Source organism: Zonotrichia leucophrys, chromosome 8, assembly GCF_028769735.1.
Source record: "Zonotrichia leucophrys gambelii isolate GWCS_2022_RI chromosome 8, RI_Zleu_2.0, whole genome shotgun sequence".
NCBI classification, from domain to species: Eukaryota; Metazoa; Chordata; class Aves; order Passeriformes; family Passerellidae; genus Zonotrichia; species Zonotrichia leucophrys.
This window is the reverse complement of record NC_088178.1, coordinates 25,389,746-25,409,481: the sequence shown is the minus strand read 5'-3', so window position 1 is coordinate 25,409,481 and position 19,736 is coordinate 25,389,746. Positions and strand designations below refer to the sequence as shown.

Below are 19,736 nucleotides of genomic sequence, written 5' to 3'. Positions count from 1 at the left end.
GCAAAGTGTCTGTGATTTAAACTGCACAATGGCAAAATTAAATCATGGCTGTGCAGAAAAGGCCGTGCACAGAAATCCTGTGCAGAAAATTCATAACCACAGGGAGTGCTGCTGAATCCAAGAGGTCTGTGTGTGCAGTGATGTGGGATTGGTGTGCGCTGTCCCAGGACAAAGCCCTGCTCAGGAATGCCCTGTTCTGCTTGCTAAACCTTCATATTTTCCTCAGAAATACAAAATTTTGTGTGATAATATTAGAGCAGATGTTAGTTTAATGGCTGTTATCAGATGTTTCTGAGGGATTTGCCAAATTGGTATAATTTGTAAAATTGCCATTTTAATAAGCAAGTCATGTCTAAGGGAATAGGCGTGAGCTTGTCCTGTACAGACTCCAATTTTCAAAGTCAGGAAAGAAATTCACCAGACACTTCACAGCACATTTGTTTTCCTGTTAAATTTTGGCTAGTACTGAACATCTCCAGTCTGATTCAGCTGATTATATTCCAGTCAGAATATAAAAGAGTAATAATAATGTCTTTATCCTCATGGGATCCCCGTGGGGTGTCTTGGATGGTCACAAATGCAGGACAGTATTAACCTTTGGTATTCTGACCATCCATTTTTGTCTTTCATGCTGCTTTATTTTACCCTTAAACCCTCTACACTGGATTCACTTGTTCTTATTTTGAGGTAATTTTCAGTCATTTAGCCAGAACATCTGATAAACTTCCTAACCCTTTCCTGGTTTGAAGGAAAATGGAGGAGACCACAGGTAGGAGTTGCAATCTTATTGCACATACATAAAATTAATGACAGAGTGCAGAGTGTGCATAACTTTGTATATAAACTGCTTCTCTCTGTAAATTTGGGGTCATAATTAATTCTATTTCCAGATAATTAAACCACTTGGAATGAATATATGTATCTCAGGAAATACATTCTAAATCACCAAATACATTTTTGAACCAACTATTATTTGTCAGCAGGGGCTTTGGCATCTGGTTGCTGGGTTATAATTAACTAATACTATGCAAATAGTGCTGCAGAGAATGGGAAAATGACTGATTTGTGTTTGAGGGCAGCGTGTGACAAAGGCAGCCAGCACATGCAAATATTAATTTGCAGGAGTGCGTGAGATGGCTCCTTAGCTCCATTAGTGCCTTGAACAATATCAGGAATTACAATTCCTGCTGCAGCCTCCATCTAGATGGGCTTTTCGGTATCAATCACCATGGCAACAACCACTGGTGGGAGTGAGGCTGCAATTCCGCTGCATTATTCCCTCCATGGGAGGCCTGTCATTTTTTCAGAGCAATGAGCTTCAAGGTCATCTTCATTTACCTCCATCTCTTGTGCTGTCCTTCCTGGAGGGCAGCTTTCCATGGGAAACTTGTCCTTCCAGGCACGAATCCCTGCTTTAAAGACTGGCATTTGACAGAAGATCTCTATGAAATATTCAGGTATTTGGTAAGCAATTGACTGCAGGCAAAATAAATAATTTAGATAGAATTAAACCTGAAAATAAATACTAGTTAAGCAAAACTAACATGCTGACAGTGCTGGTAGCTGGGAGTTCCAACATAATCTGCCCTGTCTGCCCTCTGTGACCTCCTTATCCATGGCCCAGCTCAGAGATTGGTTCCTGTGGGCTGGGGAGCTGGGCTTGCACTTGGGACACAAAACCGGGGCAGGTGGAGCTCAGGAATTCCACCCTCAGCCCTGCAGAACTCAAGTCCTAAATCTCAGAGCTTGGGAGAGTTTCTCAAGCCCAGCAGCCTCCCCTGCCAGTGTTGAAGCAGCCGTGAATCAGCAGCAAATCTCTCCCCCTGATGCAAATGTTGGTGTGCACAAATCATCCTTTGCCTGCTTTATCAAATCCATTATCAGATTTAAACAAACATAAATTTTCAGACACATTTTTAAAGTTGCTTTGGGGACAGTGTCAGAAAAATACAGTGTAATAATTCATCTTATCTTGTCTTCAGCATCAGTGGATAATTGCTGCTATCCACTTTGCCACAAATTTTACCAAATAATTGTCATTATTTAAGCCATTCATGTAATTTCAAGGGGAAATGGCTCTTTTGAAGGAGAGATGAATTAAATACCTGAGTCTTACTGAAAAGCTATAAACTCTTTAATTAGAGATTAGCAATGACAACAGTTACAGTCCATTGTACATAATTCCCAGCTCTTGGTAATGATGGACATACCATTTATTTAATTTTTTCAATTTTATCTAGATTTGAGGATCCATGCTTGGTAGAGTTGTCCATTGTAGAAATGTTATGTACAAATATATATTTTTTTGAAATGACAAATTTTTAATGAGCACTCTGTATTTTTAGAGAATTCTACATCTTGAGAGCATTCTGCTTTTTTCTAAAAGCACTTAAAAAGCATGTGGCAGAATTATCTGAATTTTTTGGTGCCATGCCTGAGCTAAGAGTGCCCCTGCTGCACCAGACTCTCACTAAAGCCTCTGGCTAAATCCTGGCTCTGGGCAATAGAGAACCAGCCAGCACTGAAACACTTCACTCCACAACTGCAATCTCTCTGATCTTCTGTGATTTTATTATTTTTAACTTCCTCTATCCCAAGGCTGCTGCTGCTCTGCTCTCCTCAGGAGAAGTGACAAGAGTGCAGCTGCAGGCTGTGAGGCAAAGCCTGTGACAGTTGTGCTCTACAGGCTGGCACACAGCACAGGGCAAAAATTAATGCACAATACCTCTGGTGTATTTTGTCTACAGGCAAAATCACCTCTACATAATCATTTATGTGTGATATTTGACTTCCTGAAACTGTGAAGAACCTTTTAACATTGCAGTGCTCTACAGTAAACTGCTGTTATAGTTATGCTTTGAAGACTGATGGTTAAACACATCTTTGCAAACATTTCCAAGATTTCTACTGGGATCACTCATGTTTGAAGTAGGTTTTGCACCTTAGAGTACAACATTTATTAATTTCTTCTGTGCTAAAGAAAGCAAATTATTATTTGATTCCTTGGTCTTAAGTGAATCAGCCTACAACAGGATAGGCAGCAAATTTGGAGAATGCAAACAAATTGCTCAAGTCAAAAAATACCCCAGTGATCATTTAATTACTGCTGGCACGTTTTCTACTGAAATGCTCTGGAGGCAATGAAAAGCTGTAGTGATGGGCAGGTGTGACCCACAGGAACTGCCTGATCCCAAAGGGGAGTTACCAACCCAACAGCCAACCTGCTCTGCTTGCTCATGGAGAGAGAGTTGTAGTCTCTGGTGCTGCCATACACTGAACTTAATTTTTAAAAAGAAATAAAATAATCATGACCATGCAATTTTCTAGCTAGCAATTCTTAGGCTCCACTGAGGAAGTCCTCATGAGAGGTTACAAAAGCTGAACTGCTTCTGCTTCCTGGCTGTGATTATCAGTAATTTTATATCTGTGCTGGGATTTCTGGGTGCAAAGGAGGAGCTTTTGTGCAAACTTCCATTGTCTGTATCCCACTCCTATGTTCATCAGTCGCTAATTTGCCAATGCAGCAGATTTCTGAAGGGAAACATGTACAAACAGGAGGAGGGGTGGAGGTGGGACCAGGAAAACAACGAGGGGAAAAAGAGGGGCTCATTACAGTTGGTGGAAAGGAAATTTATGCACATTTGGAATGTGCAAATCATTACAGTCTTGCCCAAACATTAAGGATCAAAGAACTATGCAAGATTTTGCTCTCTGATCTGAGATTCATCAAAATAATGCCAGAAAAGCAATTTCTTCTTTTCAGCCTTTATCTGTTACAGAAGCTGTACATAGCCATAGAAATATCCCTGTTTCCCCACTACCGTTTTAAAATGGATTGGCAAGATGCTGTTACCTTGAATTTTCCACTTTATGGAGCAGTGTTCCATATGCAGTTCTGTGTCAGGGCTCCTCTGAAGACTGTGTGAAGTTATTTAGCTGTGTAGTCATCAGCAGGGCTAATAGATGATTGCTAGTCATGGGGTAAGGATAGGGAAATCTGCTGAATGGAGATAAAGAGCAGAATCTGGGTGATATTTAGAGCATTTTAATGGGCTCAAGTTTGCCATGAAAAAGAGAAAGGTTTTTAGATGCTTCTCCACCAGACTGTGCTTGTATTTCAGGTCCTTATGAGAAAGATTCACCTCCTAGTATTAGTTCCTTCTGTTTGGAGAGGACAAACTGTGGCTGTTCCAAGGGACAGGTGCCTGTTGAGGGCATCTCAGTATCTAAAATCCTCTACCAAGTGCAGAAGGAGCCCAGCAGCTCCTTTGGTGCCTCTCTCTGTGTCATTCCATGATTGGTGTCGAGTGGGGCAGCTGAGATTCTCTTTAACATTTCTCCCTGCTGGAGAGAGCCTGGGTCCTGGCCAGTGCATGGCAGCATTGCAGCAAGGAAGGCAATCCTCTTTCTCTTCTCATTAGGTGGATTGCTGTGCTCTGACCTCTGGAAAACCTGGGGCTAAATGGGACAGAGCACAGGGCAGGAGGGGAGAGGTGTGTGTATATATAAATATGTGTGTGTGTATTCACATTCTGGTGGCTGCTTAGGTTATCAGGCAGAGCCCAGCGAGTTTGCCAGACAGAATGTAATTAGGCATCTGTGCAAGTGGACATTTCTTAAATGCTGGATAAATACAGCTTTATTCCCAGGTATAAATCAGACATAATATTGCAGTAGAATCCCAGTGGGTTCCTGTCACTGGCTGAAATCTGGGATATGACAGTTCTTTTAGAGGGATTCTGCTGCTTTCCAGGTGCAATTGCCATTGCAGAGATTGGTACTGTCTAAACTGTGGGGTGTTGTGTAGGGGCTCTGCAGATATGGCAGTAAGTACTTCTGCTTCTGAAGACAAGAAAAATTCCCAAGTACAGTATTTTAAAAAAAAATTATTGCCATTTGTATGCATTTATATTTATTGTAATTTATCAAAGCCATACTTCCCTGTAGAGGGCTGAAACTGCAGAATTCTTTTGTAAGTAACTACCTCAAAGTACTTCTGGAGAATTTCTTCCATGGTTTTGGTTCCCCTAAGCCTTGACAGAATAAAGTGACTTGGAACTGCACTTTGTTGGAGTACCTGAAAGTTTAATTTGAGCAGGCATCTCTGGTTCAGCTGTCCATTAGGCTTGCAGAGGAGAGTGCTCCACTCAGCTTCTATCTGACAAGCGCCTCATTTGTATGTTAATGTTGAGTTGTGATTTCCAGGGAAGGCATTCAGCGTGTTGTAAAGGGCCTTACTGGCAGATTGCAGCTAAATTGATACTCGACTCACTAAATATTTACCCTACACATCCCACTTAATATGTCCAAAACCAGGCATACTGTGAAATCCTGAAACCTGATTCTGTGCTTATGAAAGTCAGGAAGCTGGTAATGTCAGCGTGGAGCCAGGCAGAGCCCTGGTGCTGCCAGCACAGCCCCAGCCTCTCCCTGCAACCTTCCCAGTCCCAATCCCAATCCCAGTCCCATTCCCAGTCCCAATCCCATTCCCAGTCCCATTCCCAGTCCCATTCTGTCCCCTCCTGCTGGCCATCGCTTTCCCATGTCCACAAGTTCCCATTCCCATTCTCATTCGTCCAGTCCCCTTCCATCAGTCCCATTCCCATTCTGTGCTGCTGCTCCTGCCCGGGGCTCACCCAGCTCCAGCTCCCCTGGCTGCTCCTCAGTGCCAGCACAGCGCTGCTCTGTCTCTCCCTCCCACAGTTCCCACAGCCCTGCTGCCCCTCCTTCTCCAGAGCTGCTGGGGTCCCTTGAGAACACATCCTGACACAGCTGAGGAGCGCTGTGGCCCCACCAGCTCCTTGCCACGTGGTAACCACCGGGAGAAATGTTTGGGGTAGGACAGCCCTGACAATGCCTTTGAGACACCCTGAATGGGCTAAAGCTGGGCCAGTGGTGAGGGCAGGGTTGGAGATGTCCCAGCTGACCTGTTTGTTTTTATTCCCAAGCCTGTTCTCCCAACGAGTTCCAGTGCAGTAACAAGTCGTGCATCTCCATCATCTTCGTGTGCGACGGTGACAACGACTGCGGGGACGGCAGCGACGAAAGGAAGTGCTCCCCCCTGACCTGCAACCCCAACGAGTTCCAGTGCAACAACAGCGTGTGCATCCCGGAGCTGTGGGTGTGTGACAACCAGCCCGACTGCGAGGACCAGTCGGACGAGTCCATGGAGAAGTGCGGCTACGACGCCAAGGCCCTGAACACGTGCGCGGCACACGAGTTCCAGTGCGGCAACGGAGAGTGCATCCACCTCAACTGGAAGTGTGACGGCGACGAGGACTGCAAGGACAAGTCTGATGAGCAGGACTGCCGTGAGTGTCTGCAGGGCAGGGCCAGGGGAAGGGCCAGGAGGCTGCCTGGGCTCTGTTTGAAGGCAAGGCTTTGATGTCTGAGCAGCAGCTGTGCCACACAAGCAGCCCTTGCATCCTACATGACATGGCTGGGTGCCCAGCCCAGCAGGGTCAGGTGTATTCCACACTCCTTTTGTGCTTTTTCCTTGAGAATCCAGAGAGGAGGTGTAAGAGCTGTTGGATGGTACCGTGCCTCAGAAGGGCTCTGTTTCACTAGAAAGACAAGGAGTGAAAAGTGGAAAAAATGTTCAAAGCCCTCAGGCTGCATGGTGGGGTCAGAGCCTGGAGGTTAGAAGCTGCTATGCTAAAGGGAATATATGATCAGCAGAAAAAAATAATTCATTTTCTGCCTCTGAAGTTGGAGTATACTGAACAAGGCAGTCAAGAGAAATACCTCTGAAGAATCCAGTTTGAAATGCTTTTTGAGCTTAGCTTGATAAAGGCAGAGAGCTAATAAATAATGGATTTCTTTTCAGCTGGCTTTACGCATGTAACAAGCTGGTGTTGGTATGTGTGGTATTTTGAATGTTTCATCCATTTTTAGCCACTAAACTGTTCAAGCTGGTCACTTACCTGAGGAGGGAGAGAGAAGAAAACAAGAGCAAAATGTTTTGCTAGAATATTCATATGACAAGATTGAAATTAAATATTTACATAGCTGTTTATATTTAGCAGCTCTGACATTGGGCCACCTCTGGGGAGGAAGGCAGCAACCAGCTGCAAACCCAGGGATTTTTGCAAGGTACCTAAGAAAATGTATCACTTCTGCCAGCACCATCTTTTCATACCCACGGCAGCACCAAGGCCAGGCTGGTGAGCAGCAGTGTGGGAGAGCCCTTCAGGTTGCTGGGGATCAGACTTCCCTCCAGGCAGAGGAGCAGGTGTAAATCCAGTGGCTTCTTTAACAAGAAAAGGATGTGGTGAATCCTAGACAGCACTGTTTGCACTGCAGGAGAGCAGAGTCATGAGCCACAGGTTACCCTGGAGCTGCTGAGCCTTTAAAATTGCCAAGGACTCTTTTAAGAGAGGCAAGAGCTGAAGAGAAGAAGCCAAAAATGTTTTGTTAGGAAGAAAGCAGCTCTGGCTGCTGGGTACAAGGCTGTCAGCTCCACCCAAGGAGGGGTGGGTTAAGGTAGGCTGTCTTTTCCTTCATCTCCAAGAAGGTGCTGAAGTTGCTGACAGAGCTCTTGGGCAGCAGGTACCCAGGCAGTACTGCCGGGCTCTGAAGGACCACGGGGACTGTGGAGTCAGGAGACAGAGCTGGTTCCTGGCTCTGTTTCAGGAAGGCCAGCAGAAGCACAGCTGCTGGAGATGGGCACTGCTGCCTGCGTGGTTTGGTGCCTGTTTCCATCCTGAGCCCTCCCGTGGGCAGTCCTGTACCTGTGTCCCCTCCAAATCAGGAGACAGTGGCAAGGGCTGTGCTACAAACAAGGGTGCAGAACTGGTGTCTGGTACAGGGGACTCCAGCAGAACTGATCTCTGTCCCATGGGGTGCATTCCCTGCAGTGACAGCAACCTGAGAGGATGGCTGAGATTGGACAGCTCAGGAGAGGGCAAGGTGAGCTCCCTTCTGTTGCCAAGTGCAGAAAGAGAGGAGCAGCTCACTGATGGGGCTTTCTGATGAAATGTCTCTTAAATTTCAATCCCTCTTCAACATGAAATGTTTTAAGTCTTTTACAGGCCCCATTTATTTTGACACTGCTGGGTGAGAGGAGTGGGACTGTGCCCATGTACCTTCATTGCTCCCCAGCTCCTTTCCTTGGTGTGACAGGCACCAGGCATGTCCAGCCTTGCCAGACTGCTGGGCAGTGAGAGCCCAGCTGCAGCCAGCAGCACTTGCAGAGGCAGCTCCCAGGACACAGCTGGACACCGCTGCAGCACAGCACGGTGCTGACAACCAGTGGAGAGAGGGGGAAATGTGGCAGAAGTGACTTGAGAGAACTCTGAGCAGTGGAGATTTAGCACAACGAGGGTCTCTTTCTAGGAAGTCTCAGTCCAGCACAATGTGCAGTTTGTCTGCCTGGGAGAAACAAGGATGTGAGCTGATTCTGCTGCCTTCAGTCCTGTGGATTGGGAGACAGAGGAATTCCAAGCCCCATTGTTTGAGCTACCTCTGGTTCTGGTGGCAGCCCAGTGCCACAGCAGTGAGCCCACAGCCATCCACACTGCATGGATGGGGTTCTCTGAGGCAGCAACCACGAGAGGCCTTGCAGCACTGAGTGCACATCAGTGCAGCTGATGTGTTGGCTGGGTCAGAGCCAAAATTCCTGTTGCTTCCCCCTCCTAAATGCAGCTGTTGCTGGGGTGCACCTGCCTGCAGGAAGGGACATTTGGGAGCCCTTGAAACTCAGCCTCACTGCTCATCTGTTGGACTGAGTTTAGGGACCTTTCTGATTATTTTCCTCTGCAGAAATTCTCTGTTTGAGATCAGAATCGTGGGACATGCAGAGTTACAGGTGTGTGACACAGCTCTGTCCCCTTAGCAACAGGGATGGCACATGGGCCCCTTGGCTGGGCTTGATTAAAACTGCAGATCCCACCACTACATCTTCTCTTGCAAATGGGGATCATACGGGGTTTGTGCAGTATAAACAGAGGGATGGGAACTAAAGCTTTAAAAAAAAGTCATGAGGCCATCAACCATCATTTGTTATAAACATTTTGGATTGGTAAATGAGTAGAGTAGAAATGAAGGGTGACAATTGGTGAACAGGTTTTGGCAGCGAGACAGCAAATAAATGGGAAGGAATGAGTCATCTCAGGAAAGCTGTGTGAGAACATTGGGTGGCTGGGGTTTTTTCCATAGCATATATATTCAAATATGTATATATGTATATTTATAAAATGAACATTAGGTTAGATTTATTAGTCTTCAAATCTGGAATGGTTATATTTTTAAATGTCCTTTGCAACTTGCATTAAGGCATCCAGGAGGGAGAATAAATAATGCTTACAACTGACAGCAAGAAAAGAGACCCCTTGAGACCTGACCTCACACTTCCCTGCCTCTGTCTCCCCATCTATAACATGGGATTGATGCATTTTGCAAATGTTGGGATTTTCTTTTTTGGGAAGGAAGGAAAAAAAAACAGAAACCAGAAGAAACTGAGGCTCAGGTTTGGAGTCTGGAATAGAGCTGCTGAATTTGAGTGATGCAGCTTTGTGCCTAGGATTGGTAAATGGGAAGTGTGTCTCTTTGAGGAGGCCTGTTAATTTAGCAGGGCTTTGGTAATTAGTTTAGTATTTGATTTGCTGAGGAGATGGCTGTAAAACTACTGAGATTTCACTGATTTAAACCTTCCAAATTAGGCACAGCAATTTTCTGAATATCTTGTGCAAATAAACAGCACAGCTTTTCCCTCTTCTTGAATTACTGCTTTTCCTTGGGAATGGCCTTAATGGGAACCTGCTGTCAGCTCTGCCAGTGGGGCTGAGATGGGTTAGTGCCTCCACTTCAGGATAATTTGGAATTCTCCTGAAAAATGCAGCAAAAATTAGCAATGCCATACATGGCATTTTAGTGGCTTTGTAATCAGTAAGAGCTGTCACTGTATCTGCCTTTTTAGATGTCTGTTGAGAGGCTCAGGGGCTGCTCCTCAAAGGTCTGAACTTCCACAGCTCTGGTGGAGTGAGAATGAGCCAGGAAACCCAGCCTGGTCTCCAAACTTCTGTCTCTTCTGGAAGCAAAGTTTGTGCAGTGCAGTACAGCCCCACATCTGTGTTTTGCAGTCTCTGTAGCAACTGAGCTAAGAATTGTGCTGTCATTTTTCTCTCAGTCTTGTGGTGCTTCTGCAACATTGTCTTTGCAATTCCTACAAAATTCTCCTTAATTTTAATTCATTTTAGGAATAGCAACCTTTTTGTTCTAAGCATTTAGCTATAAAGCTTTTTAAAAGAGCTTTGAAGATTACAATTGAAGACAATTATAGGTTTTATAGCAGCTGTCTTCCAAATCTGTAGCTGTTGTCACACAGATTTACTTGATGAACTGGAGACCTTTTTCTGCTCCAGAAAAGACAAAACCCCATTGGCTTTAATTACATGTTACACTTTTGTGAGGGGGCATTTTGTGTATAAATACACTAATATTTTTAGTCAGAAATGGAGGACCATCCTATCCTACCTCCACACATAGAAGTTGCTAGAGAAAAGGTGAAGCAAACTGGTTTACAAGTTAGGGTGAAGACAAGAAATAATTGTGGCAAAGGAATTTCCAGTGAGAGCTGAAAAGCCCTGCAGGGGCCAAGGTCCAGCTGGGCAGCAGGCAGGGTTTCCTGTGCAGCAGGGAGGGTGCTTTCCCCATGCCCAGGTTTCCCCAGGCAGTGGCTGCCCATGCCAGCAACAGTTTTGGCAGAAGTGACTCTGCCTCCCTGCAGGAGTTCTTGGTGCCACTTCCAGACCTGTGCCCTGTGCCCCTCCCAGACCACAGCTTTGTTTCTTTCCCTCCTTCATTTTTCTGCCTTTGGTAGAGCAGCAGATCCCACGTGCTTAGTTTGGAGCTGCTGGCCCAGATGTCCCACTGAGGTTTCCCATTCCTGTGCCTGGGTTTATTAGCTGAAAACATGGCAGCACAGCTGCTCCTATAACTGTGCTTATTGCTTGGGATTTTTTTCTCACTTTGCAGCTTTTTATGAATACAGTGCATATGGCTTTCCTCTCCAAGGAGCAGTGCTATTTCCAAACTTTCCCTCATGTGAATATTGTGTATTTCTAATGACAGGCTTTCTCCCTTCCCCCTCCAGCCCTGCAGTTGTGGCTTTTCCTGTCTCTGGGGCCTTTTGCTGGTTGAAGATGGACTAGAACTTGTCCAGTGAAGCAGTCATGAACCTGGATCCTGCACCCTGCAGGCTATAATCACCAATAGTGTGGAGTCTTTGTGCAACTGATACTTTATGATATTGATGCTGGCTCACTTCATGTCTGCAGCTCTTCCTGGGTTATCTGAAATTACTCATTTTTATATTAGAACCAGTTTGTCAAATTGTCCAGGGCAGTCTGCAGACAGCTCTCACCTCCCATGTAGTACCAGCAGTGCTGGCCTCCCCTCAGTGCTCAGAAGAAGTGATTTTCTGTCAGCCCACACCAGGACACAATCATGTGATGGAAAGCCTGGAATCAGGAACTCTCCAGGGTGTGCTGCCTTGATAGGATTTTAAGAACACATCTGATGGGCCCCTCAGAAGGAAGCTGCAAAAAGTGTCCAGGAATGAGGAGCCTGTTTTGCCAGGCTGCCTGATCCCTGTGTCAGCACAGGGCTGGTCCCAGCTAGGGGGGTCTCTCATTCATGGTAATTTGGGAAGGGATATATGACTGCTTTTAGCATGGTCTGTGCAGGAGTCTGGTTTATATTTTCCCCCAACTTTGCAGTTTATCAGATCTGGTTTGAGTCTGTTATAATCTGACCTGGACAAATGAATTTCAGGCATGGAAACTGGGCTGATATTGTGGAGGTGTTTGGGGCTGGAAAGCCCAAGAAACATCTCAGTGCAGTGGAGCTCTTCTGCCTTCCAGTGGGCTGTTGCTCATGGGCATTTGGTGACCTGATGATTGTGTCTCATTGCTGCCTTTGTCCCTGCTGTGACCACGCTGCTTTGGCAGAGTCACTGCAGGTCTCTTGCCCGGGCCTTAGCCTGAACATGTTTTGAAATGTATCTGAAATGTAATTGTTCTGAGGAAGGAGAGCTGAGGAGTGCAAAGTGCCTTTGCCTTCCCAGTGTCACTGCACACTCCCAGCTGGGAAGCAGCCTGGCCTCACACAGACTGCAGCCCCAGAGCTGCCCCACTGCTGGGAGTTTTGCTGCTTGCTTTGTTCTGTGTCACCTGAGAAACTTCACTGCCAGTACTGGGTCTGTTTTGCCTGGGTGTCCTCAAATGGGCTTTGATGCTGATTTCCCAAGGATGTAGAAGTGGTCTAGGACAGCAGAGGGGCACAGGAGAACAGTGGCTGAGGCAGCTGCTGCCTCTGTTGCTTTGGTGGGAACAGCCCATACTCTGACACTTGCTGATGGAGGATGCAACCCCAGCAGTGTCAGAGGGACGTGGCTGATGGGTACCACACAAGTGACTGAGTTCTGTGTGCCTGATGCTTGAATGTGTTGTCTTAAAGCTCTGGTGACCTGCCGGCCCGATGAATTCCAGTGTGGCGATGGGACGTGCATCCATGGAGCCAAGCAGTGTGACAAGGTGCACGACTGTCCTGACAACAGCGACGAGGCCGGCTGTGTCCAAGGTGGGTACAGGTGCTCCTCGTGCTCCATGGGGTAAATCTGCCACGGCTGGTGGCCTCTGGGCTGCTCCTCTACTTGGCCATGCCAAGCTGCTTCCTGTACAGTTTGAAGCCATTTTTGCAGTGGGATTGCTTGGGAGAGATGATTGTGCTGACCAGGCAGACTGCATGACTTGAAAAGTTCTTTGCATGATGCTTTAGGCTCAATGTTCATTTGCTTAATCCCATCCCATTTCTGCTAATGATGCCCTCCTGAGCTTTATGTCAGCCTGTTTGTTGTCACGAGCCTCATCTAACTTAGATGCTTTCCTCTCTTGCCCAACATGACAGAGTCAGCATGTGAAAGTCCCAGCAAGTTTCAGTGTAAGAGTGGAGAGTGCATTGACGGAGGCAAAGTGTGCGATTCACATAGAGACTGCAGGGACTGGTCTGACGAGCCTCTGAAAGAATGTGGTACAGTACTTGCCTTCTACGTGTTGCTCCTGTTGTAACTGCTTCCCCTCTTCTCCATCTGCTGCTCACAGCTTTGAGTGTAACCACATGTAGCTGCTAATGCTATTTCTCACTCTGCTCCTCTTTCCTTGCCTTTATTCTCTCATCACCCTTCATATGAATATAATTAGTAGCTTAGTCTGATCATCTGTAACTTTGAACTGTGCCCTTCTCCACTCAATTTTTATTCTTGGAGGGATGTATGAACTGAGCACGGGACTAGGAATGAGGAATTCCCCCTCTCCCCAAATACTGGTGTCCTCCACAACACTCACCAGTTTATTTAGCCTCATTGCCTAAATTATCTTTGAATTCTAAGATGATGATAACACCATAAAAATATAGCGTTGGGAACATGCTTTGAAGGTGAAAACATGTAGAGTGGCAGCAACCCCTGAGAGAGGACTTCAGCCTTTTCTGGGTTGTTCATGTTGCTGCTGCTTCCCTCAGCAGAGACAGCAGGCTGCTCCCTGCAGCGTCCTGCCAGCTCTGGGCTGTGGGAATGCCAGGGCAGCCGGGGCTGTTGGAGCCAGGGAACAGAGCTGAGGGCACAGAGCTGTGCCCTTCTCCATAGCACAGCCCTCTCTTGCCCTTCCCACCAAACATTGTGGGCACCAGCCCCAATCTGCAGCATCACTCAAACACGTTTGTTGTTTTCCCCAGGGCAGAGATGTCTCCAACAGGCATCTCCTTCCATGCCATCATGGAGCTCAGTGGCTGCCCCTTACATAACTCCTGTTCAGGAAGAACTGTCAGTCTCTCCCTGTTTTAGACAAGGAAGAGTGTGTGCATGCTTAGAGAAGATGCTCCTCCCTCATGCTTCCAGTGTGCCCTTGCTTTCTTCCACTAATCCTCATCTCCCTGTTTCTCTGCGTGGGTGCTGCAGTGTCTGTCTGTGGAGGTCTCCCAGTTGGCAGCCCAGTTTGTCAGAGGAGACTGGGCAGTGGCACAGCTGGGCTGGTGCTCAACCCATGGTCATGGTGCCGTGATTGTGCCACCCTGGGCTGGCAGTGAGCTGTTGTCTGAGCTGGGAAGCAGAGAAGAGCCCCCAGGGGAAGGTGTTTCTCAAAGGGCACAGTGCTGTGGGTTGCTGGGACACTAATGCCCACACACAGGTGATCCCCACAGGAGGCAGAGGTGCAGGACACACTCCCCAGCTCAGGGGGTCTGTCTGGCCATGCTAAACTCTGCAGTGCCCTCTGAGAGTCCCCCAGAAAAGCACTGCAGAAGGCATGACAACACTTGGCTATTTTAGTCAGGCAACTTGCTCCATTAATTATGTGTTGATATCTCTGTATGTCCCTGCTAGGAAGGTGAAAGCATCCCAGAGCTGAGTTGGATTCCTTCTGGCATGGTATTTTCCCTGTCTTACTGACTTAATTGGGTTGTGGTTGTTTCCATTTTCTTCCAAGAGCAATGGTTTATTGGCTCTGCTGTGCTGCTCACCTGCAGTGTGCAAGGATGCAAGAAGTAAAAGATAAATGAAAAATTTGCCTTTAAATTGCATTCTAGACTGGAGCAAATCAGTTTTCCTTGTTCTGGTGAGTCCACTATCCCTGAAATCCCACAGCTCCTGTTCAGCAGTCTTCCTTAAGGAGAGAACTTTCTCTTCACCTTTTGTAGGTCAATTAAAACAAGAAGAAATGTTGTCTCTGACAGGAAACCAGCTTTTCCCAACCTCTCATTCAGTTCTACTTTTAAGAATCCATTTATTCAGTTTTTCATTTCAGCACTTGAGAGCAGGATCAGACAGGTGGCCTTGGATTAGAAAAGGCCCCAGGGGAGTTTGGGGGCTGTTGCTTTGTAAATTGCACACTGGGGGTGCCAGCAAAGACGGTTGTGGGGAACGTGTTTGTGGGAGGATGTATCAGTGCTAATGGAGTATCTCTGACAGACTGCACTTCGGTGTTTTCTGGAATTTTTCACATAAATCATTCCTTGGAGCTAGATGGGAAAATAGTAGAGTATTTCAAAACAGCTGGCCCCTGGGAGATGAGAGTCCCCCAGCATGAATTATTAAAGCTCAGAGAGACTGTTCAGAAAAGTCAACATGAACCAGCGCATGGGGAAGGAGGAGCATGCTGGTGAGAGCCCTTAGGTCCCTTGGAAGTTTCTCACATGTGGCAGAACAGCTCAAAGCAGCAGCTCTCTGAAGGGATGAGATGCAGAGGCTCACAAGCGCTGTATCCCCAGGGCTCCCCATTCATTCAGCCACTAGCTTTGAGTCCAAATGATCCCCCAGCGTTGGTTTGGAATAATAAAGAGCAAGAAAGTGATACAGTGGAGGCTTCCTGTCTCTGAAGGCACTCATGCTCTATAGGGCCTGTACCAAAACTGATAGAAATGGGAACATTTCTGAGGAAATCTCTTAATTTTATTCAATCTCACAAGTAAAAGCCCCGTTTGTCATAGGTGATCTGTGTATCCCCTGCAGGTGTCAATGAATGCTCGATGAACAACGGTGGCTGCTCACACATATGCAAAGACTTGAGGATTGGTTACGAGTGCGAATGCCCGCCTGGATACAAGCTTCTGGATAAAAAAACGTGTGGAGGTAATTGACATGCAAACAGCAGTCCCTTGTGTTTCACCATAGAGAGACGTGATTATATTCACTTGAGCATTGCTCCATCACAGATGGTTTGATTTCAAGTTATTGATGGGTTTCAAACACTCCTTTCAGACATAGATGAATGTGAGAATCCAGACGCTTGTAGCCAGATCTGCATTAATTACAAGGGAGACTACAAATGTGAGTGCTACGAAGGATACGAGATGGACACCCTGTCCAAGAACTGCAAAGCTGTAGGTAAGGCAGCGCCACAGGCACGGGAACTCTGCTTGCTCAACAGCACAGCTCTGCTAAGAAAACACACTCCCAGCTGAGGCAGGGGAGTGGAAACAAAAGGAAACAGGCAAATCAAGCAAAGACATTTCACTGTGAGCAGCACAGAGCTGCTGCAGCAATAGCAGATGCGTCTCTAGGCAAGAACTACTGATCATGCAGATCAGAATATTTTAACAGTGTACAGAGCAAGATTGCAGTCACTACTTGGCTGTTTGAAGCTGAAACTAGAAAAGAATGTCTCTTGACAGGTGTTATTGAAAACAGTGCAGCAAAAACATTTTGTGGTAGTAGTATTGAAAGAAAGAAAACATCCTGATTAAAACAGGGTGTCTGAGCCAGCCCTCCACCCTCCCAGCTGTAAGTCACCAAAATCTGGCCCAGGATTTTGTGCTGAATGAATTGAAGATGAGGCCATTCCCCAGAGGCTGTCCAAGTGCCAGTGTGTGTCCAGGGACCACAGGGGTGCCTGCATGTGACAGCCCTGCCTCTGGAGCAAGTTTCCTCTTGCTTCCAGTGTGGTGTAAAGCTTCAGTACAAACACAGCTACCTGTGACTGATAATTCCATTGTTGTTTGAGAAATGAAAGCTGAATCCAGCCCCTGGGACAGCTGCTGAAGTGACAAATGTGCTGATTTTGTGTGGTAGGCAAGAGCCCGTACCTGATCTTCACCAATCGCCACGAGGTCCGTAAAATAGACCTGGTGAAAAGGGACTATTCCCGCATCATTCCCATGCTGAAGAACGTGGTGGCACTGGATGTGGAGGTGTCAACAAACAGAATATATTGGTGTGACTTGTTCTACCGAAAAATCTACAGGTAAGGGGCAAGAGAGGATGTGTGTGCTGGTCCCTTGCCAAAGCTGCATTCCCTGTACCCAAAGCAGTCCAGAGAGCAGTGCAGGGTAAGGGCACCCGAGGGCTTTGCTGCCCTGACAGGATAACCTGTTGTGGCCCAGACTTGGTAATCTTTTTGGGGAATTGATAAAGACATCAGAGGCTTGTGCAGTTATCTCTTTGATAATACAGGGTGACTTTTCATCAGTGCCAGTTCCTGCTGCACTCGAGCAGTTAAATGTAGGGCTCTTGTTTCCTGAGCCATGGATACTGCAAAGCAGGGCCAAGGCTGCTGCTGTGCTGTGAGTGCTGTATGGGAGGCCACAAAGGACCTGGCACCTGGAAGCACAAAGCAGGCAAATGGTGGGAGCAAGGAGCAGCCACACAATCACAAGCTGCTGCCCACTGTAGTCTCTGGTAGATTGGATTTAAATTCACAGCACCTGACCACAGTACACATTCTGTAACTCTCATTCTCACTCCTCCTTCAGCTGTTTTTATGGCATCCATCACAATTATTATGTGCTGGGGCTTAGCCAAAAAAGCATTTAATTTATGTGCTGAAAATCCCCCGTGTATATTCTGATTTGCACAGCTATTGCAGCTTCTGCAGTGGTTTGCTCTGGATTTCAGCTATTGCTCAGGCACAGGCTGACTGGTGTCAGCACGTGGGAGCCAGGCCAGGGTTTCTGCAGGCACTGGTAGCTCCCATGCCCTGCAGGGATGTCTGCCCAGGCTGTGCTGGGCATTGACCACCAGCAGCTGGGCAGGTACCCTGAGGGGCCTGTGGGGCTCTGAAAGAGCAGGGATAGCTCAGGAAAAAGCTGTCAGCACTCACTGGGTCTGCCTGGGCAAAGAGGATTATCCAAGACACTGCTCCTGCAGCTCTCCAACAGCAAATATGCTGCAGTTCCTGGGAACAAGTCTGTGGTTGAGAGGCTATTGGAAGGTGAAAACTGTGATACAGGAGGTAATCACTGGCAAGAGATCCTGTCTTTCATTATGGTCACCTCATTTGCCTTTCCAGATCCTGTCCTGTTGAGGTGAGGTCTCCTTTGGGGTGTCAGATCTTTTACAATATTTAGTTACTGGGAGAATTGAAAAGTCACCAGTACTTGAGCCCTTGCACTGTGGAAGCTGCAGGAGCCTCTGCCTTTCCCTCCTGTGCAGGCACAGGTGGGAAGCAGGGAACACAAGTGTTCCACTGGCAAGGGGTTACTGGCCTGGAGCTGGGCACTGAGAGCACAGGGTCACTCTGGAACACTGGAATCTTGGGAGCACTGTCAGAGGCCCCTAGAGCCCTGAGGTACCATCCCTGTGGTGCTGGGTCAGAGCCAAACCAAAACCATCCTTGTAGGGAAGATGCAGCAATGTGCTGGTCATCCAGGCTGACTCTGCATGGCCATTCCAGCCCTGACTGCAGACTGTAAAAGTGTCAGGAATTCCTGGGTTTAGATGTTTTGGTTCCAAGGTCTAATCTGATATTGGAGAACTCAGCTCCCATGCAATTCACCTTCTCATTCCATCAGCAAAGGCAGGATGGGCAGTGGGGAGGAAGCATCTTACAATTTCAAATATTTAGAGTGAGGGGCAGAAACTTCTTCTGCTTTATAACTGTTCTAAGATATACTGAGTTATTCTAAGAGCCAGACTAAGCTTCTGCAAACACTGATGCAAACTCAGAATAACTCATTTCAGTGCACTCAGCAGAATTGATATTGAGAGCAGAATCAGCCTGTGTGGTTATAGGAGCAACATTCCAGTTATTTATGAAACATCCATGTGGAGTCTGCTGCCTTTCATTATCGTTTTGAAAGATTTTGAAGCTGCCACTAATATTTAGTGAACATTTTGTTTGTATCTAGTGAAATCACTTGCCAAATTAATGCAGCTTCATGAATTCCTTTGATGAGTCATAATTAGCTACACAGCTCCTAATTCTGCGGTACATTTAAGCACATTTTTTGCATGCTCAGTTCAACTCTGCTCAGCAGAGCTCTGGAGATTATATTTTTCATGTCCATAAATCCCACAAATCAGTGCTGTGGAAGTTAACATGCCAGAAGTCAAATGTGTTCCTGAATTGTGCAGTTACAGTAGGAAGCAGGTAGAATGATGAAATGCACAGTTCCCTACCGTGGAAATGCTGCCATATGGGAATGGGGAAATAAGAGGCTGTGGGAGCAAGCAGAAGGTTGCAGGAGCACCATAAGGGTTCCTGTGTCAGCTCTGGGAGCTGTGTGGGAGCCCTGTGACCTCCTGTCCCCGCAGCGCCTACATCGACAAAGCGAGTGACACGGCCGAGCAGGTGACCCTCATCGACAGCCAGCTCAACTCCCCCGAGGGACTGGCCATCGACTGGGTCCACAAGAACATCTACTGGACAGACTCTGGGAACAAAACCATCTCAGTAGCCACTGCAGATGGAAGCAAGAGGAGAACACTTTTCAACAGTGACCTCAGCGAGCCCAGAGCCATCGCTGTGGATCCCACACAGAGGTAGGGGTGCACACCCCAAACTCCCCTTTGCCAACAGACACATTCCAGTCACAAACCTGGGGGTGGTTCTCAGCTCACCAGGACTCAGATGCCCTTTGAGATGCACCCTGCAGTGGGACTGTGGAGATGCTTTAACTAACCCTTGGCAAGGTCCTGCTGTTAAAGTCAGTTCAGGGCCAGTTCATGTGTTCAATGCACCTGAGCTGGTCCTGGCACAGAGGCTGTGCTGGGAAATGAAGTCAGCCTGACTTGTGTTTGGGCTGTTTGGATGAGTGAATGCCAGGTACCTAACAGGCACAGCAGGAGAATTTTCAGGGGTTAGTTAGTGGGGTGAGATGCTGCATTCTGGTGTAAGTTTTGTGGCAGATTACTCAGTGGGAGAACTGCATGTGGTTCCACCAGAGGAATTAACTGCTGTAATAAGGAGAGAATCTTTGGCACCCCTTACTGCAATGAGCAGTGCAGATTTTTTTAACTGGAGTCCAGC

At 47.0% G+C, this 19,736-nt stretch overlaps 1 protein-coding gene across 2 annotated transcripts in view; it reads left to right on the top strand.

Moving 5' to 3' along the window:
• LRP8 (LDL receptor related protein 8) overlaps nucleotides 1–19,736 on the top strand; it is a 170,965-nt gene that overhangs the window by 141,223 nt on the left and 10,006 nt on the right. Inside the window, exons 5-11 of one of the 2 annotated variants that reach the window (XM_064719295.1) lie at nucleotides 5,949–6,311; nucleotides 12,457–12,579; nucleotides 12,907–13,029; nucleotides 15,503–15,622; nucleotides 15,752–15,877; nucleotides 16,562–16,733; nucleotides 19,022–19,249. In XM_064719295.1, the coding sequence (XP_064575365.1) occupies nucleotides 5,949–6,311; nucleotides 12,457–12,579; nucleotides 12,907–13,029; nucleotides 15,503–15,622; nucleotides 15,752–15,877; nucleotides 16,562–16,733; nucleotides 19,022–19,249 (1,255 nt within the window). The remainder of the gene's footprint in view (nucleotides 1–5,948; nucleotides 6,312–12,456; nucleotides 12,580–12,906; nucleotides 13,030–15,502; nucleotides 15,623–15,751; nucleotides 15,878–16,561; nucleotides 16,734–19,021; nucleotides 19,250–19,736) is intronic. The other variant, XM_064719297.1, reaches the window with a different exon arrangement.